This window comes from Amblyomma mixtum, chromosome 6, assembly GCF_055824585.1.
Source record: "Amblyomma mixtum isolate Tamu chromosome 6, ASM5582458v1, whole genome shotgun sequence".
NCBI lineage: Eukaryota > Metazoa > Arthropoda > Arachnida > Ixodida > Ixodidae > Amblyomma > Amblyomma mixtum.
Window position 1 is genome coordinate 101619421 of NC_143017.1, and position 18560 is coordinate 101637980.

The window sequence follows — 18560 nt, forward strand, 5'->3', positions numbered from 1 at the left end:
CCAAGAGCCACTTCGGAAATCTTGTCGAAAAAAAATAAACTACAGTTCACTTTTGTGTCTGAGCGTGTGTGCTGTGTCTGTGGTGCGTTGTTTTGACACGGTCTTCCTCTGTTGTCGGGGCCGGAGTTAGACACACGGAACCAGATGACAGTAGGATGCGTTCTGAACTGCTGTTTTTTATTATAGCACTTTATGCAACTACAGCTGATTGCGGTGAGTGGACTTCGAATCTGTCTGTTTCGGATATCCGAGTCAGGGCTATGAATGCTGTCGCACTCCTCCGCTGTGCCCTGGCTCATCGCATCATTCTTATTCTCGCATAAGAGCCTTTTGCTCCTCTAGGTTCTTTGTGAGGCGTTCTTTTCCTGCGCTGACGACAGAGAATAAACTCGAAGTCAACGCTGCAGCATATTCCTCTTGTACGACGTCCTGTGCAGGCCGCGACGGCAATAGCCATTTTTAAATGTTTATCGCGCTCTTGATTAACGCTGCTCGTGACCGTTCAGAAGCACACCACGCAGTCCATATTCGTCCTGTGTTTTGGGTTAGACGCGCACGGCGCGAGGTACAAGGCCAGCATACTTGCGGGTGCGCGTTTTTGCGAACGGAGCTGCCCATTGTGCTCGCTTAGCAACCGCCGGAAATTCGCCGAAATTACGCGAACAGCCTCGCGTTGTGATGCGCAGCTTGTTTGCTTTAATCAGGAGTGGTGGCTTATTTCTGCCCGCCCCGGACAGACGACGAACAAGCCTTCGTGGGCAATTCGATTCGCCTGGGGTGGCTAACGAAGTACTACGTTCGACAGGCTCGCAAACGTGCATTGCCTGCTGTCACGAGTGCGGCGTGCGTTAGCTTTCCGGATGGCAAGGACGGTGCTCGCCCCTTTCGCCGCCTAGGTAACGTTCGCGCTAGCTATGACTCACCGACGTTTCCGTCGCGTGCGGTTTTTCTGGATACTGCACTCAAAAACCGACCTCGTGCTGTTTGTAAAGTTTAGTGACTTGTGCGTTGCATTAGTGAACACGGAAAGACGTATCGGTGATGCAAAGCACTCTTTTCAACGCGTGTTGTAACCGCGGTTGTACAGAAAGCTAGCAACGCCTCATCGCTCGCTGCTCGCGCCGTCTTTGTGTCCGTGTGTGCAGGCGCAAAACTTCATTTGGGTGGCAAACCACCGTAAGTACTGTAGTACATGCGATTCGGCACCGTGCCGAAAGGAACAAATTACAACACTCCTGTGTCGGTGTCCGCCTGAAATTGCCGCGCCCTTCACTTCCTTTCGTCGCTTCTAGGAAAAGTATATCCCCAGACTGAAGGTGAAAAGAAAGGTTGCTTTTCGCAAATCAAGGCGCCCTGAGGGTTGTGAAGTAAAAGGCTGTTTGCGCCAACCGTTATACTATAAATTTATTTTCTTGTCACTCGTGTGATCGCGGTTCGTTGTATCCGCATGCGCCTTATATGGAATTAATTGCGCGGTGTGCTACTTTTGTAATGCAGGTGCTCATTTTCCTGTGTTCAGTTTCGGGACAAAAGCCCGTAACCTTATCTGCTTTAACTCCCTGCACCTGAGTTGGTCGCACTAAACCAGTCTTCTCCGCTGTCAGCCTTCTTTTAGTATGTTCTGCGCTTCAGTACGAATTTGGCCGTTCTTGCAGAAGCAGCTTCACGCGACAGCAAACTGAAGGTGTACTAATCAAGCGGCGGCTTGTTTTCATGTGACATGTCATAGACTTCTCCGAGCGGGCGGGGAGGCGATGTCGAGACGGGTAGGCGAACCAGCTCCTCGGGGTCGCTAAACGTGGCCAATTACACGCTTCAGGCGTCCCAGCCCGTCCGTCGTCACTATTTTTAAAGGGAGGCCACGCGAACCTGCAGCGCGAGCATCGCCCACGGAAGCCGGGCGACCCGCGCAGCCGGCGTGGCTCCTTTCTTCCGCTTCGGGCTCACCTGTTGGCTCTGTTTGCCCCGTTAACATGTTGCCTGGAGCAAACACATCATGTGCAGTGCGCGCACATTGTACAGTGGCTCGGAAAAAGGGGATGCGAAATTTGCGTCGTTCGCGGTTCTGACCCCTACCCAGACTGTTTTGTGCGACAATGGCATGGCCATGAGCATGCATGCGGAAGTCGCGATCGCTTGGCGTTCCTGCAAGTCATGTGGCCTCTTTCCCCGACGCGTGGCGCCTAATTCAGTGTTTTTGTTTGTTTGGGTTTAGATGTTCACGTTTGTACGCAAGTTAGTTGAGGCTTATTACGGAATATCTCGTGTCCCCCAGACGAAATTTCGCTGTTTCGTAACGAAGAAACGCCGTGTGCGCCGCTGGCAAGTGACGAAGTGACAGGTGGGATCATTTAACAGTACCACCCTGAACCTTCCCGTTGCGAATGTGATGTCGCGTTTATAGTGGCTGATAGAGGGTTACATGTAGGGTAAAAACGCAATGCGTACGGACGTCGCGCAGCGTGTCTCGGCCCGGGACGCGTGGTGTGGTGGTGGTGAAAAACTTCTTTATTACTCAAAGAGAGTTGGGGTCAGAAGACCCCGCTACATGGTCGGCATCCTTAGTCAGGACACCGCACAACGACGCCCCGTCTAGCGCCCGCTTTACTAGAGCCCTTTGCGGCTCCAGTGTGGAGCAGTTGAGGAGGGCAGTCTCCCATGCCTCTCGGGTGGGGGTGGGGGAAGGGGAGCATTCTGAGTACATGCCCACACCATGTGAAAGATATCGCAGGTATCTCCACAGTGCGGGCAGCGCCCATCTATGTTTGGGTCAGAATGTTTGGCGATGGCAGAGCAGAGAAGAGTTCCTGTCTGCAGGCGCCGCAGAGTTCGCTCATCTGCCTTACTAAGCCCCTTGGCAGGTGCCGGGTAGAGGCGGTGGCTGTCGCAGCAATGAATTAAGATTTCGAGGGTAGGTACGACGCCGGCAACACGCCGTATTCTTACCACGGCCACCCCTCTCGACCGAACGGTTACTCTGTCGTGGGTCCCTGGGCATGCCTCGATCCCCGGTAATGAGCGCGTTCATGCGCTGGCCCGAGAACTCTCCTCCCGGACCCCGGAGGATCAGGCACCCAACCCTGCGCAAGAAGCCCCTTCGGTCCTCTCTACATATCACCAAATTACCACATTTTACAAATTCAGCCGCATGACACTGCCACCACCCCACAGTACCTTGTCGCCCTTATCCAGTGCCACATGGCGACAATTACAGACAGGCTGCTTTATTTCACCCCACCTTTCCTCCTGATTGTAACACCTGTGGCGTGCCCAGATCCACACTTTTCTACTACCTTTGGGAATGTCCTTCCCCAAAGGCAGTACCTCCCATCCCCAATCCGCTCAGCCCGCCGGCCAGAAATGGGATCGGGCTTTACGTGAAGCACAAGCCCGTGGACTCCTGGACCAGTAGGGGACCACACTGGAAGATTTTATTTGTAATAAAGTTGTTTCCATCCATCCATCCTCGATGCGCGCGTTTGGTTTATGGGGTTTAACGTCTTAAAGCAACTCAGGCTATGAGAGACGCCGTAGTGAAGTGCTCCGCAAATTTCGACCACCTGGGGTTCTTTAAGACATCGCACAGTACACGGGCCTCTAGAATTTCGTCTCCATCGAAATTCGACCGCCGCGGTCGGGATCTTACCCGTGAAGCATAAGATTACTAGTCGAATCAAAGCATAGCATATATCATAGGGATTCGCACCGACGACCTTATGTTCCCCAAACCGTGGCTTCATGAAACTTCAAACGTCCGTTACGGCCAAACTGATGTAGGACGTCCGAAGTGGTGACGAACGATTTGTCTTCTTGAGCTGTATACATTACAACGAATGTGTAGTATGTCGTAACTCAAATCGGTTATAACGAACACGTCAGATATAACGTTCTAGTATTTCGTAACTAGAAATCGGTTAAAACGAGCATAAACTGCTCCCAGCTGCGCGTGCGCTCCCATCTCCTCGGCGGTCGACGCTTAGCTCCCAACGGACGCTCGATGGCGCCGAGTCGAGTTCCCATATCTCCCGCTACCAAGCGCGCTCGTGATGGAAACGTCTTCAGAACTCGCCCTGACAACACGAGGAGAGCCAAGGGCACTGATCGGAAAGCCAGAAGACAGCTCGAGAACGCGTGGCTTCTGGTGAGGTCTCGAAGCCTCAGTAACAGCAACGATAGCACAAAGGCCTCAGAAAGGCTTTCGCCTAAACGCACGTATAATGTGTAGTGTTCTTGTGGATTTGCCCACACCGTACGGCGCTTGCGTTTCTCTCGTTCGTGGGACAGCGTATCTAAAAATTCGTAAATTGGTTTTTGAGGCAAGGAAATGGCGCAGTATCCGTCTCGCATATCTCGGCGGACACCTGAACTGCGCCTTATGGGAAGGGAGGAAGGTGCGAGTGAAAGAAGAGGTGCCGCAGTGGAGGTCTCGGGAATAATTTCGACCACCTGGGGATCATTAACGTGCACTGTCATCGCACAGCACACGGGCGCCTTTTGCGTTCTGCCTCCATCGAAACGCAGCCGCCGCGGTCGGGTTCGAACCCGGGAACTCCGGCTCGGTAGACGCGCGCCTTGAGCCACCGCGGCGGGTGACAGCTTGTGTCGGTGTATGACGTTTCCGTGCAAAGCGCAGTTACAGTCAGCTGCGTGCATCACCAGCTGGCCGAAGTTGGCCTGTATCCGCCAAGAGACTGATGCTAGGCTGCACCGCCTTTCTCTTCATAGCGGTGTCATTTTGTGTGTAGACGTCACGAGTTTTAAACGAGTGCCGGGAGTATTTTTGCGCCTATGAATGCGTCTTTTGCTGCTGGAGAACGTTCCCAGAAATAGTTATAGAATGAGGGGGAAATTTGGATTTAGTTGCACCACGTGTGCGCTTCCTGTGATCGAGCTCGGCTTTTGGTGGACGCGTTTACCTATAGCATCGATACTGCGTCGCGTGCTGCAGGTCTGCCCCGTTCGTAGGTATCTCGACGGCGGCGCACAAGTTCTGGCACTGTCGTTAGCACGCAGTCGTCGACGTCGTCGCTTGGTTTCTGGCGCATAGTTTAGACAAGGGCTCTTTCTCATACTGTTTCACCTGTTGAGCTCAGACAGAGGGAGTTAACTCGCAACACTAGTCATCCTCCTGGTCAATGCACCAGTTAAGTTTCTTCCGTCTAAAAACGTCGGAATGGCCGGTTTGGTCTGGTCGGACGTTCGTCGATGGCACGTTGGCCGATGATCGTATAGCACTTCACGTCTTCGTACGCTCGTCCGGCGACACGTTGCCGGTTGGGGCAGCCACTCCAAACTTATTTAGAAGCAAAAAACTAATTTATTGAAGACTGGAGCAAAATACAAACACTTAGAGAAAAGGCGGTTTAAAAGAAGGGCTGTAGAAAAGCGGCCGAGACTGGGACTCGGCGCGCTCGTTCTTTGTTTGCAGCGGGTTTTAATGCCTTCATTAATTGGGCGGAGCTTTATCAAACCTGCTCTCGCCCAATTTCGACCAATACCGCTGCAATGACACTGTACATACAGGTGGGCGGAGCCCAGTGCTCGCCAGAGCCCGACTCTAGAGGCGCCAGTAAAGTCCACTGCCTAGCTAGACAGCCGGGGGTTTCAGGAGTATTTGACCTTACTGACCCCCACCCACGTGAGGGCTAATCTCTTTTCAATGGTCGTCAAGGGACCCTTTCAAGGGGTCGTCGGCCCCTTGGTCCCCGTTTCCCGCAGCCTTGGACAGCGTCCGAAGCGCGCGACGTGCTGTCGCCATTCCTAACCCCTCCAGACGGACACGGTAGGGGGAAATTAGCTACTGGCGCTGTAGCCCATAGAACACGCAGTTCATTCCGACAACTATAATAGGAGCGCGGATTCTGCAAACCGCTTCATCGTTGCGACTGGTTCGACATCCGTTAACGATGCCGTTTCTGACATCAGTGCTGGTGCTTTATCCCCGCTCCTTCCGAATATTTCATTGGCTTTCTTTGTTAACCTTATAACTAAAAACGGCTATGTTATGTTCCATTGTTCCTTGTCGTCTCTGAGTGTCGATCGTTGTGATGTACAGCACAGTCCCGGCTACATGCGTGGGCTGTGCGTGTCCCAGATTTTACTGTAAATTATTCTGACTGCCGCTCTGGTGAATCGTGTACCGCGCCTTCTCGTGTCGCCAATCACAGGGTGCGGGGATGCATCCGATTTACCGTCGTACTATCTTCTTCACGGTTAACGGGAGCGCGCAGTGGCGTTTATGGCGTATGCGCGCAGTGCGTGTAGGGCACGCCAGTGGCCCTGTCGGAATGCACTCGTGGTGAAGGTTACCTCGTTGGCGGCTTGAGTAGTGGTCACAACCCTGAGATCTGTGATACCTGCTTTAGAGCGCAGCTCTCAATATCGTGAGTTGAGCCCCGTCGGCGTAACCGAGCGAGCGAGAGAGTACCGCCGTTCGCTCATAGATGACGCCTGAGGGCTGTTTCTCATGGAATTACTGTATATACAGTAACTCTAGTTTATCATTGATAGTTTCGTCGTGTGTGTGTGCCGCTTCGCCCTCGTTATTGTTTTCTTTTAGTTTTTTCTTTCCCCTTTTTGCTCTGTATGCGGCCTGGGAACTCAAAGGGGAGGCCACACTATCATCATCATGAAGATAGCCACGGTATGCGGTGCGTGTGGAGAGGAAAAGTAAACGGCCGAACACTTGGAACTACAGTGAACTAGAATACTATAGTTCACTATACTTGGAACTTTTCTGTAAAGGGCCGTACAATTGAAAGCAGCGGGGCTGATTTATTCAAAGCATTGGGGTTTAAGGAGAGTGACGGAAAAATGGATTTTAAGCGGGCAGAAATAACCAAGCGAATGTTGATTGGCGGCTGAAAGCGAGACGAGTGAAGTTTCATGAGTCATGGTTAGGTGGCGTGAGCCCCAACATGACAGACGCGCCTCTTCTGTTCCTGTTCTGTGTATGTGGTGCTAACCCCACTAGGAAATGCTTCGCCTGCCGCTGCTGGTAGACGAGCTGCCCTAGCAGAGGCTCAGTGCCGCCGCCGAGAGGACCCTGCCGTTCGCGCCGTCGAAGCTGAGCTGCGCTCAAATATCGCGTTGGGGGTATCGTCCTTGGAATTTTTGAAGCGAAAAGCTTCACTAGGCTAGTCAACTCCGCGCTTAGCGTGAGCCGGAGCTCAGATTTGCCACTTCTGCGCATGCGCGAAATCGAGTGACGTCACGCACGGCGCAGGTGGCCGCCGCCGCCGCTGACACACAAAAATAAAAAAGGCATGACAGAAATAAAATATCACAAATAAAAAAAAAATAAATGAAAGACAAACAGTGCGCCAGGAAACGCTCATCTCGGTGGACACAAGAACCGCGCCGTAAGGGAAGGAAAATGAAAAGAAAATTGGTTTTAAGGAAAGGAAACGACGCCTGTCTCATATCTCGGTGGATACTTGAACCGCGCCGTAAGGGCCTTAAAATGAAATGAAAATTGCTTTTAAGGAAAGAAAATGCCTGTCCATCAAATCTTGCACAGTACATGTCTCTGACGCAACCTTCTAAGACAGCACCGTGTTCACTACACGCGCGTCTCCTCCTCCGTACAAACTTTGTATAGCTAAGACAATACGTTTCGGAAAAGCCAGAAAGCTATACCCTAAGTACAACCGTAAGTATAACCTTCAGTTAAACCACGAGCATCGCCGCAGCTTATTGCTTCGAGATATCCAGGCTTAACATTAACTAAGCCACAGCCAATTTCTTGCGCTCGCTGTACACGCTGCCCATGCCATTGTGACGCTCTATGAAGCAGTACTGAAAGTCGCATTTAAGCGCCACAAGTGGTGCGAATATCTGAAAACACCGCCAACTGACCTTGACGTTATCTACAGCTGACTCAGAACACCATGCCTCACTGACGTGGTCAGGTAGGGACATTACAATTTTGATTTACATGGCAAATCGCATGAAACCAGATTAGGCGACGTTCTACGGTGAAATCTTAGTGCCGACGGTGTATCCCGCCACGTGTAATTTGGCTGTTACGTGCATTGCGTTTTATTTTCAATTGTTTCCGTTAAATAGCGACAGCCCACGTGACACGGCGGCGCGATCGTGTGCGCAAACGTGTATAAAGATGCGTGTATAGTATATGTGTCATGAAGGAGAGGATCACAATCGCAATTCTTCGCTGCCGTTCGATTCGTTTTTTGATAAAACCCGCTGGCTTTGCTGTCCGGTGTGCCATCGCGTTCTTGTGACCGACAAGTTCTTCAAAATGTTTCACGGTCTATGCTAAGCAAGCGTTACCGAATGGATATTTTGTCCACGAAGCTTTATATTATAGCGCCGAAAGGTTGGGCTCTGTGGTGACCACTTGGCCGGTCTCTTTGAATTAGAGAGAACAGGCTGTCTTATTGGTGGCTGAAGTCAAGTGTGACATATCACGAGTCATGGCTAGGGGGCTTCGGGACCTGAAGCACCGGGACCAATCAGCGCGTGCTCACCGCCGGTGGGCGGCCTGCCGGTACTTCGGTAACGGTAGTGATAGCATGGTATGCTAAAGGTGTCTATTTAGCATGTTGTGTACCGTGTTACCGGTGCCGGAATACCGGGAGGCCGCACGCAGCCAATCGCGTGCGCAGATGGCCTTGACAGCGCCAGATGGTGCCAGGTACCCGGCAGCTGCGCGCACGCCAGCAGCTTCGGGACCAATCAGCACGTGCTCACCCACGGCGAGCGGGCTTCCGGTACTTCGGTAACGGTAACACGGTATGCTAAATGTGTCTATTGTCTCGTTGCGGAAATACACGGAGTTGTTTGAAAGACCAAAGTGAATCCTCCTGTTGTTTCTTCACTGTGCTATCGCTGGCCCAAGGCTCTTGACAACGATAACAGATAACTGTCGTTCTCACTATATCTTTCGTGGAAGCCGATTGTACAGATATTCCGTGTCGCGGTAATCGCACGCACTTCCGGTTGCGATGTGTGGGAAGCAAACTCAATGGTCGGAATCGACACGCGTCTTGCACATTCCTGTGAGCCGCCGGACGTGCGAAACGCGTCATGTCGGGCCGGCGCACGCAGATAGGCGGATGCCGGGCGAGGCTCGAAGTGCACGTAAACCGCGCGTCCTATCCCGCTTCGATGGCGTGGGCGTGTTGAGTTGCGGCATACTTTTTGTTATCATTGGGCCGCCGATCGAGAGCCGCGAACAATGCCGAGCAGCGAAGGGAGGGGTGACTTCCTGAGGTGAACAGCCACTCCCCGCGCCGCTGATGACGCTGCCACTGCCATCTCCACCACCGGCGCCGACCGGTGGAAAGGGAGAACCAGTTGGTGCGGCGGCCAGCTGGGCGCTGTTGGGCGCGCGGTTTTTCTCGAGCGCCGGTTTGTTCGAACGGGTCACCCCCGGAGGATGGCCTCTGAACGGGTTCTGTCCAGCCCCTTTCCTTCGGCTGGGTGGGGTGTTATTAATTGGGCCTGGTTGCGTTCGCTGTGCTACGGGGGGAAAAGCCGTCTGCTTTTCCTCTTTGTCGTGCCCAGTTTTGAGAAGCCATTTACAATTACCATACAATAGACACTGGACGAAGCGCCCTCTGCCGTTCTTTGTTTTTTTGTTCTGTCGTCCCTCTCTGCGCAATTGATTTGAATTGTGGCCAAAGGGGGCGTATGCAAGTCGCTGCGGTGCCTCAGTGGTTATGGCGCTCGTCTGCTGACCCGAAAGACGCGGGTTCGATCCCGGCCGCAGCGGTCGAATTTCTATGGAGGCAAAATTCTAGAGGCCCGTTTACTGAGCGATGTCAGTGCACGGTAAAGAACCACAGGTGGTCGAAATTTCCGGAGCCCTTCACTACGGCGTCCCTCATAGCCAGTCGCATGGGGACGTTAAACCCCCATAAACCATAAAGGGGGCGTATGCACCCAATAATGGATGCTATGGACATTACATTTGTGAAAGAATGCTAGGAACAAAAGCTATGATATGAATATTTTTATGCACACTGCGTGAAATAGTATTAAAGGATATGTTGTTGGGCACATGGTTGTTCGCAATAGGTTTGCAGGTAGCCATAGCTGGTCAAAGCCAAGCCTATCCTGACAGCCAGCCAAGAACACAAAAGCTGGATTAAGTTACCTATGCGTCATGTAACCTCGGTATCTATCAATAAAATAACCGTTGTTTATAATATTTTGTCTGTTCAGTATCGTCTGCAGTTCTGTCAGTGCTGGTCAGCAGTACATACATTTTTCTTGAAAAGGTCAAGGAATCTCCTTCCCTAATATACAGTGCAGACAATGTGAGGTCATTCCTGTCAAGTGCACCAAAGTTCGTGCTCAACCCTTCCCGATTTCTTCCAGATTTATGGCTCTTTATTGTACTGTCAGATTTTTTTTACATATTTCTGGCAAAAAAAAGGATCTTGAGGTCATAGACCACCCCTCAAATTTTCTGGACAAGTGCAAAACTAGCTCTGAACACAGTTTAAAGCATCCCATTGAGTAGCAGCAAAATGGCAGCACTTAATTTGTATGTAATTTGAGTGCAGAAATTATCAGCTCAGCAGTTTATGAAAAAATGGAGGTGTCTTTACAAGGTGTTATGAGAAATTTCTTCAGCTGTTTGAGATCTGTACTGTGTTAAAAATGTTTGAACCAAGTTTTAACAAATGAAGTTTGAGAAAGAAAAAAATCCTGAAGTAGCAAAAAGTGCTATTGATGCATAATTGACCATAAATTTTATACTGAGGTAGTCCCAGGTAAAAATATGATGCTGCGATTTAGTGGCCAATGTTATTGGCATTTTGCTGAGTGATTTTTATCAGAAATTGTGTGCACAATTTGCAGAAACTAAGGTGCAGGAGCGACAGCACATGCACCAAGTACAGCTCTCTAACATGCAAACCATCTATAAATCAGCTAAAGAAGGAATACAGTAGCCATGCAGTAGACAGTACCATTGCTATTTTTCTTAAGCACACCCACACTTGTTCACACATCACTTTCTCATGTCTGCATGACATCCGTAGTACACAGTCTAGAAGGTCGAGCCTACTGAATTTGCATGAATTCTATGAAAAAGTGAAACCTGATGTACAACTTTCGTCGAATTTTTCAGGCTACGTAGTTTGGTTTTGAGCTGTGCAGCATAGCACTTACAGAACCTCTAAAGACCAAGAAGGTCTTGAAAGGCAAGGGTTGTCTTCGTGTGTGTCATAAGTGCATTATTACCCTGCCGAAAACCACACCATACAGCTCGAAGATCTATAACCAGGGGTGTACATCTGCAAGCTGTTTTCACCACTTGGTCGTTCATGTTCTTTAGTGCACAGTCACTGTAGTGAAATGTGTTGCCCTACAATCCAGCCTTATTTTCCTTTAATTTCAGCAAGAAGACTTAATAGGTTTGTCAGACACTATGAGCCTTTGATATACAATCATCATGATGTCCATGAACGACACATGCGCATCAGGAGGTCTCCTGAAGAGCGGGACACAGCACTCCACCTCAAGTTTTATGCACATAACAGGTAAAGCCAGCTCAAAAGTATGGTGAAGGGTGCACTTGTTGACTCCTTAAGCTGCATGTATGTTTGATATCAACAGAAGCACTGTTGTTCTGTGAGGGGCAACAACTGCGTTCTATTTTTTGTTGGCAAAGTTCAGCTGCTTGAGGGCTATTTTGAGGCTAGTTTGGCTTCAAGTGGGATGTCTTTTTCTGCCACTTGGTTCAAATTTAGGATATCCGCAACCAAAATAGTATGTGACATCAGTGCAGTTTGTTTCTGAAGACTGCTTGTAGTGGTGATACCTCGGTTTTATTTTTTGGCTTTTTTTAAAACAAAGGAAAAATGTTTTCTGTGACAGCAGCCTCTCCATCCTTAGAGTACGGCAACCACTTGGCATGTTCTGAGTGAACCTTTAACTAGGGGCTTATTATTTTTACTTCTTTTTAGGTTGCCCCAACCTAATATATGTCCCTTCAACTGGGAGTAAGGATAGTTTAGGGGCTGCGATCTCCTGCTGTTGACGGTGAGGCTGCGGCACCCGTCCCTCTTTCAGTTGCCCCATTTCAGTGGAGGCAGAATCAAGATACCTGTGGCGTACTTAGGTTTCAGTGTAACGCTAGGGAGAGCTTCTGGTACTAATGGATTTTAATTTAGACCTCCTCTCAGAGCTCCGAACTAATTAAAAGTAGACTATTGTCAATTCAAACTCGCTTAATATAAACATTTGCTTTAATTGGACTGATGCTTTCTTTGGCCCTGTGACTATAGAGTATATTAAAAAGGTTCCCCTTAATTCAGACTCTACTTAACGGGCACAAATTTTCAGTCCTTTTAATTTGAATTATGATACTTGACTGTTAATAATTCAGTTCTAGTAACTGATAGAAATGGCATTTAGTTGAAGGTCCCAGCTTTGTGCATGACAGTTGCTGAAATGAACTAAACATGAAAACCTTGATTTAAATTTCATGAACCTGTAGTTGTGCAGTTGAAACGGAGACTTATAGCTTTAAATAGAACAAAGTTGATGCTATAGAGGGTTTACAAAAGTAGGTCTGGCAACAGTGACAGGCACGCTGACCTCGCCTGACCCCGCGGTGGCGGCCATCTTTGGATCGCTTCGTCCGTCCGCTCCGTGTCCGTCCGTCAGTGCCCGCCGTTGTGTCCGTGCTTGTAACGTTGTCGCCAAGTGTACTGTGCGTGGAACGGATTTTCAATGTCAAGCGAAGTCCTTTCCTGGTCTAGGGACCTCTCTTTTGTCCCTGACGGTTTCTGCCAGCGACGGCTAGAGGCATATTTTGAGAGCCGAGGCGTGGTGTGATGCGTTATAGTGAAGTATTTCCCCACATCTCTGCGTATTGCAATAATCGACTTCTTTCTCAAAGCCGGGTTGCTTGGGAAGCCATGGAAGGAGACCTGCACAAATAATAAACAGGTTTTGTCAACAAGCACCACATTACAGCTGTGGATGCTATACTTTATAGCAATACTGGAAAATCTGTTCACACGAACTCTTGCGCGAAGCAGGTATGGCGCGGTGATAGCTGATTTTTAAAATTCCTTATCATTTCAGCACAGTTCCTTTTTCCCGAGGCCGCCCATTTCAGCTCTTGCATATGAGGTTAAAGCTTGAAATGTCTACTAAAAGAGGAAATAAACAAGAAATCGTCATCTTTACAAAACCAACTGACTTATCGGGTGGCTGTCAACTAAGAAACCATCATGGGATTCGAGAAAACCCACTAGAGTGAAACGCAAGCTTCGTTATTTTGTGGATCGCGCTGGCAAGTATTCATAGGCACAGACTACAAACCTGAGCTGCGCGCTCTGGACGCGTACCGGACTTCGCACGCGTCATCAGGCGATAACATCTTTTGAAACGGGCTGGATGTGAGCATGACGCTACACGTGTGATGCCTCATCTTTTCCTGCTTTACAGGACGCCGCGGCTTTGGCAGGCGCTTTTGTAGCGTGAAACAGGCAGCTTGGGCGCCCTAGGCAACCATTTTTCCATCTGCACAATGCACGGCCATTTCACACAATGGTTTGAAAACTAGCTTCGGTAATCATGCCCTTGTAATAAGTCAAATAGAGAATGGCGAATGCAATCCACGTACAAAAGGCTCCAACGGATCTATTCGAGCTTTAGCGTTCGTTACACATGTATTGCTCCTTCTCCAGTGTCATTTTCCATCTCAGCACAAGCTTTCGTGAAGTTCACAAGGCTCCATTGCACGCAAAACAACCTCGCTGTTTCAGGTGATCGCGATCGCGTTCTATGAGCTATCTCCCAGTCAGAGGTACATGCCGTAATGCCTGACATGCTGCAAGTGACACTTGTAAAGCCGATCAAGAATGCAAACGAACGGTCGTATACACACCTTGTTTCCGTGCGCGTCTACGACGCTGCGCTGGCTGCAGAAAGGCACGCAGCAACATGCTGGCATTCCGAATGGAGCTTGGTGCTAGCACCGACTGTTGTGATGCCAACAAATGACGCAATCACTTGCGGGAATTCCAATGAAGCTCGCTGTGCGTGCACGAGTTCCACGAGGGCTCACGTTGGCGCGTACTCTCCGGGTACAGTGAACTGTCCTCCGAGTACTCCGGGCGGCGCGGACGGACTGAACCAAACATGGCCGCCGTGCGCTGTTCATGTTTTTCTCACTAGATGGCGCTAACTTTTGTAAAGTGTCTATTAATATCACTGTGTGGAAGCATTAGTGATGGTTCAACAGCGCAAACACACAGGGTTTTGCAGATTTCTTGTTTATAAAATGGCTTAATATAATGCCAAATTTAATGTAATTTTGTTTGCTACCAGTGTTCGAGCAAGGAGTTGCGGACTGAATTTCGATGTCTGGTTTCATAACAGAGGCGCTGAGTTGTGAAATGAAAATTTCAAATTAGCAGTCTTGCCAACTTCTGTGAAAAAAAAAAATTGGGAGCCTGAATCAATGTGTTGCTTCCATCAGTTCTTAAGGTTGGACTTTTCCTATTGAACGCAGTGTATTTCGTATTTCACCTCCTGTCCTTGTGCAATTTAGGCAGTGGCGCTGGGACACTTTGACACTTTTTTTTTGTCAATTTTCTGGCAGGTCCTTTAGGCGAGCTTTCGCCAGTGTTTGCATTGAAAGTAACGTGTTCACTTTATATGCAACGTCTGCCTTGGGACTACTTTTGTGGAAATTTTTATTCAGTAAGCCAGTATCTTCTATGAGGCTGTGTTGTTAGGGTAAGTGATATGTAAATTTCAGAGTGTAGATTAGTTTGTCCAGTCTCTCTTCTTTTATGTTGTGAATTCTGTTTTTGTTTATGCAGTGCTGACTTACCACTGCACCCACTAGCAATATCAAAAGCTCAGTGGCACGTGCCTTATTGTACCACAGTGCTCACTGACGATTTTGGTTCACGTGTGGGGCTTTTTGAATACAGCAATGTATGCTTGACCTCTGTTTTTCAGACATTTTCACTTGAGACTAAAACGCGACACATCAGTATTCAGCAATGACCTTGTGATAGAAGCTCACGACAGGACACCGCTGGACGTAGACCTGTCGCACATTTACTCTGGGCATTTATTAGGTGAGTGTTGGAAAACTTTGCAGTATCTTGTCCCAGCCTGGGAACTACCATTCGTTTTCCCTATTGTGGTTACTCATGTGATTTTTCATGGAAGATGACAGAGTTCCCTGTTCCACTGCCGAAACTTCTCCCATGTGTAGTGCATAGACTAACTTTTAAAACCATCAAAATTACATCTCATGAAAGGCACCAAAAATGAGCCTTTGCCTAGGGGCACAAACACCCTTTTTGCTGTAAATCTGTAAATGTAATGCAAGAAAACTGCAATAAGGAAGGCTAGTATAGAGATCAAGGGGAGAATTGTAGTGACGTAAATAAAACTCACTGTTGTTCATGCTTAACAACATACATTGAAGAGGCCATTTTAATTTCAAATGGTTAGCTGTATCGAGTCTTGATTGCAATTAGCTTCTGTCAATGTTTCAAATTCCAGAACCACTTCGCTTGCTCTGAAAAAAGTACTGACATTTCCCGGTGCCATTGGTAGTTCGTCAGTCTGCCTGAACCTTAGTTTCAAGGAAAGCCTCGTGTCCTCTTGCAGCAACCTGTGTATTGCTTTGGTTGTTCTCTTACTTTGCAGGAGAGCCAACGAGTCATGTGTTTGGGGCCCTCCATGGTGGCATCTTTGAGGGGCGCATTGAGACAACGGGGGGCCACTACTATGCAGAGCGGTCTGAAAAGTACTTTGGCGAGGGCAAGCCATACCACTCCATCATGTACGCAGCCCATGACGTTGAGCTGCCTGGCCACGAGAACGGCACACAGCCGGGGTGTGGCATCACGGAAGACGTGCGGCAGTGGATGGACAGGGTTGCCAACAGCGCCGTGCAGGACACTGCCGTAAGTTGTCTTGGAAAATGTGCCTTGTTGAGGTCACTGCAGGACGAAAAGCGGGAAGGCCAGTAACCTCAATGTGTACACCAAGGTTGTGTTCTGGAATGATTACCTTTGGAAGGGCTTTTGATGATCACAAGTTAGCTGGAGCGGTGGAACGAAGCATCACAAAAGGAATTAGTGCTGGGTTGTGCTTCTTGTGGTTGGCAGTTTGGTGTTGCATAATTGTCAAGTGCTTCTTGGAAAAAACAGTGCAAAAAGACCCGGACTTAGAAGGAACAGATGCAGCAGGTGCTGGCTCGCAACTGGCTGTTTATTCAGAAAACGCAGAATAGGTACATACTCACAAACAATAAAAGATTAGAAATCAATGAGGAGCGCCTAGATATGACCATATCTAGACCTCCCTTTCATGCAGGACAACTGATGGGTCACTAACACATGTGTGCTCATTATTAGATATTATAGGCCTCTGACACCTCGCGTGTTATATGATTAGGATGCCAAAATAAAATTATGGTTTGGTCAAGCCAGTAATAAAAAAAAACCATTGGAACCAATTGGCTTTCCAACTGGTTCCAATTGGAATGGTGTTCCATTTGGATGGTCCAGATGGACTATCCAGTTGGATCAGTTGGGTTTCCAATTGGTGAGCCCAATTGTTCTTACCCATTGCATCCAATTGGTCCACCCAACTGCACCCAATTTATCCGATGAATGTTTGTATATTTTACAAACAAGGTAGAACTAATATGGTTCTTATAATAAGAGCTATCAGCAGCTTAACCTACTAAATTGTACTCATCATCTACACCACCACTGCAGCTGAAATTAAATAACTGCGCTCTGTGGCCAAGCGCCACTGTCCCCAGCATGAGAGCCTCGTAAATTGGGTATATAAGTTGGCGCAGAAGTGTGTTCTTTGGATGTACATATTTAGCTAACATATGCTGCTGTTGCCTGAATGTGCAGTGTTGCTTGTGTGCGATGTATGTGTGTCTGTTGACTTTGATTTCCCTAAAAGCATGTTGATTTCAATTTCATAGAAAAATGTTGATTGGCACTAGGCACAGAGAGTCTCCCTGCAGTCCTCTTAAATCAGTTTTACTTTTGCACATTATAATATGTTAAGTTGTAGAATTACTTATCCAAGATCCTAGAGCATATAATTCACAACCATTTAGCTACCTTTCTCAATGAACATAACATATTTTGTGGGTGAAATAACTGCCTGGCCTAATGGGTCCAATTGGTCGGGTGACTAAAAACACAACTGGAACCAGTTGGTTCCTGCACATCCCGCATGCGGCCGGCTATGAGCGTGCTTGCAAGGCTGGAAAATACAGCAGCATGCAATCATCTCGCGACTGCCACTTTTTGACCAAACTGTCACATAACCTGAGAGACTCACAAATTCCCACTTGCAAGTTGCACACATTGTGCGACAATCATTAGGATGTTCGCACGTTACCAGATTTTCCAACTTTCTTAGTCACAAACTGCTAAACCAATGAGTGTGCCTTTTGGCAATATCCTGTTTCGGTAATGGATGGCCATCGACTTCAAGCATGGTTTCAATCTTTGCCTGAAACGTTTTGGTGGAGTAATCATCGCAGACAAATGACGTTCCCAAGTCGACAAAGAGCATGGTTTCTCAGCGAAAGCTCCACTTTGTTTTGTGCAAATCGCGGATTCGTACACACCGTGGCTTCGGAGTGCCAAATACGGTGCGATGCACATGATCAGCTTGATCCACACTATCTCTGCACTGGTGACGTTTTTCATTGCTTAGCAAGAAAGCACGCAACTGGAGTGATTGAGGTCAGTGACTACAACCAGCGGTTTGGTACAAATCTTGGAAGTTGTAGTTGCCGCTGCTCTATGTTGCCGCTAACACAGAGGGACCACTAGTGATGTAAAATTATCGGAAAATTGACTATCGATAGTATTAGTATTATCGATAGTAATACTATCGATATTATTACCATCGATAGTAATACTATCGATATTATTACTCTCGATAGTAATAATATCGATAGTATTACTATCGATAGTAATAATATTGATAGTATTACTATCGATAATGTTGCTATCGATAGTCTTGCTATCGATAGCGATACTATCGCTAGTAACACTATCACTAGTAACACTATCACTAGTAACACTATCGATAGTAACAATATTGATATTATGGATTTGTTGGCCAGCAATATAACCAAAACATTTGTGATACCTGATTGGTTTCACGGTCTCATGAGAATTAACGTTCCTAAGAAACTCGAGGTATGACGGAGGCCGTAGTGGAGGTCTCCGGGTAAATTCCGACCAGCTGTGGTTCTTTTAACATGCACAGGGACAGTTTGGACAAATGCCTGGAACTGCATTCGATGAAAGAACAAACAGCACAAGTTGTGCTGGCTTACACGACCCCAGCGTGCACAGCAGACGTCGTCTTGCTGACGTAACTGCTGCAGAAATGCTTTTCGCACACATGCTTCGCAACTAGGACATTCGCACGCTAACATCTTATCCAGCAGCTTTACGTAGGAAACGTCTGCAGAGCTCGGTGACGCGTAGGCCGCGAAAACCGGCGAGTCCTGTCAGATACTCATACCATCACCTCCATACAACACACTCAGGAAACCAAGT

The 18560-nt window shown here is 48.3% G+C and overlaps 1 protein-coding gene across 1 annotated transcript in view; it reads left to right on the plus strand.

The window, feature by feature from the left end:
- The first annotated feature begins 45 nt into the window (after positions 1-45).
- The window catches only part of kuz (zinc-dependent metalloprotease kuz), a 48262-nt gene continuing 29747 nt past the window's right edge, over positions 46-18560 (plus strand). Inside the window, exons 1-4 of the mRNA XM_089548518.1 lie at positions 46-213; positions 11372-11513; positions 14956-15077; positions 15658-15917. Of these exons, the coding sequence (XP_089404644.1) occupies positions 156-213; positions 11372-11513; positions 14956-15077; positions 15658-15917 (582 nt within the window). The 5' untranslated portion in view covers positions 46-155. The remainder of the gene's footprint in view (positions 214-11371; positions 11514-14955; positions 15078-15657; positions 15918-18560) is intronic.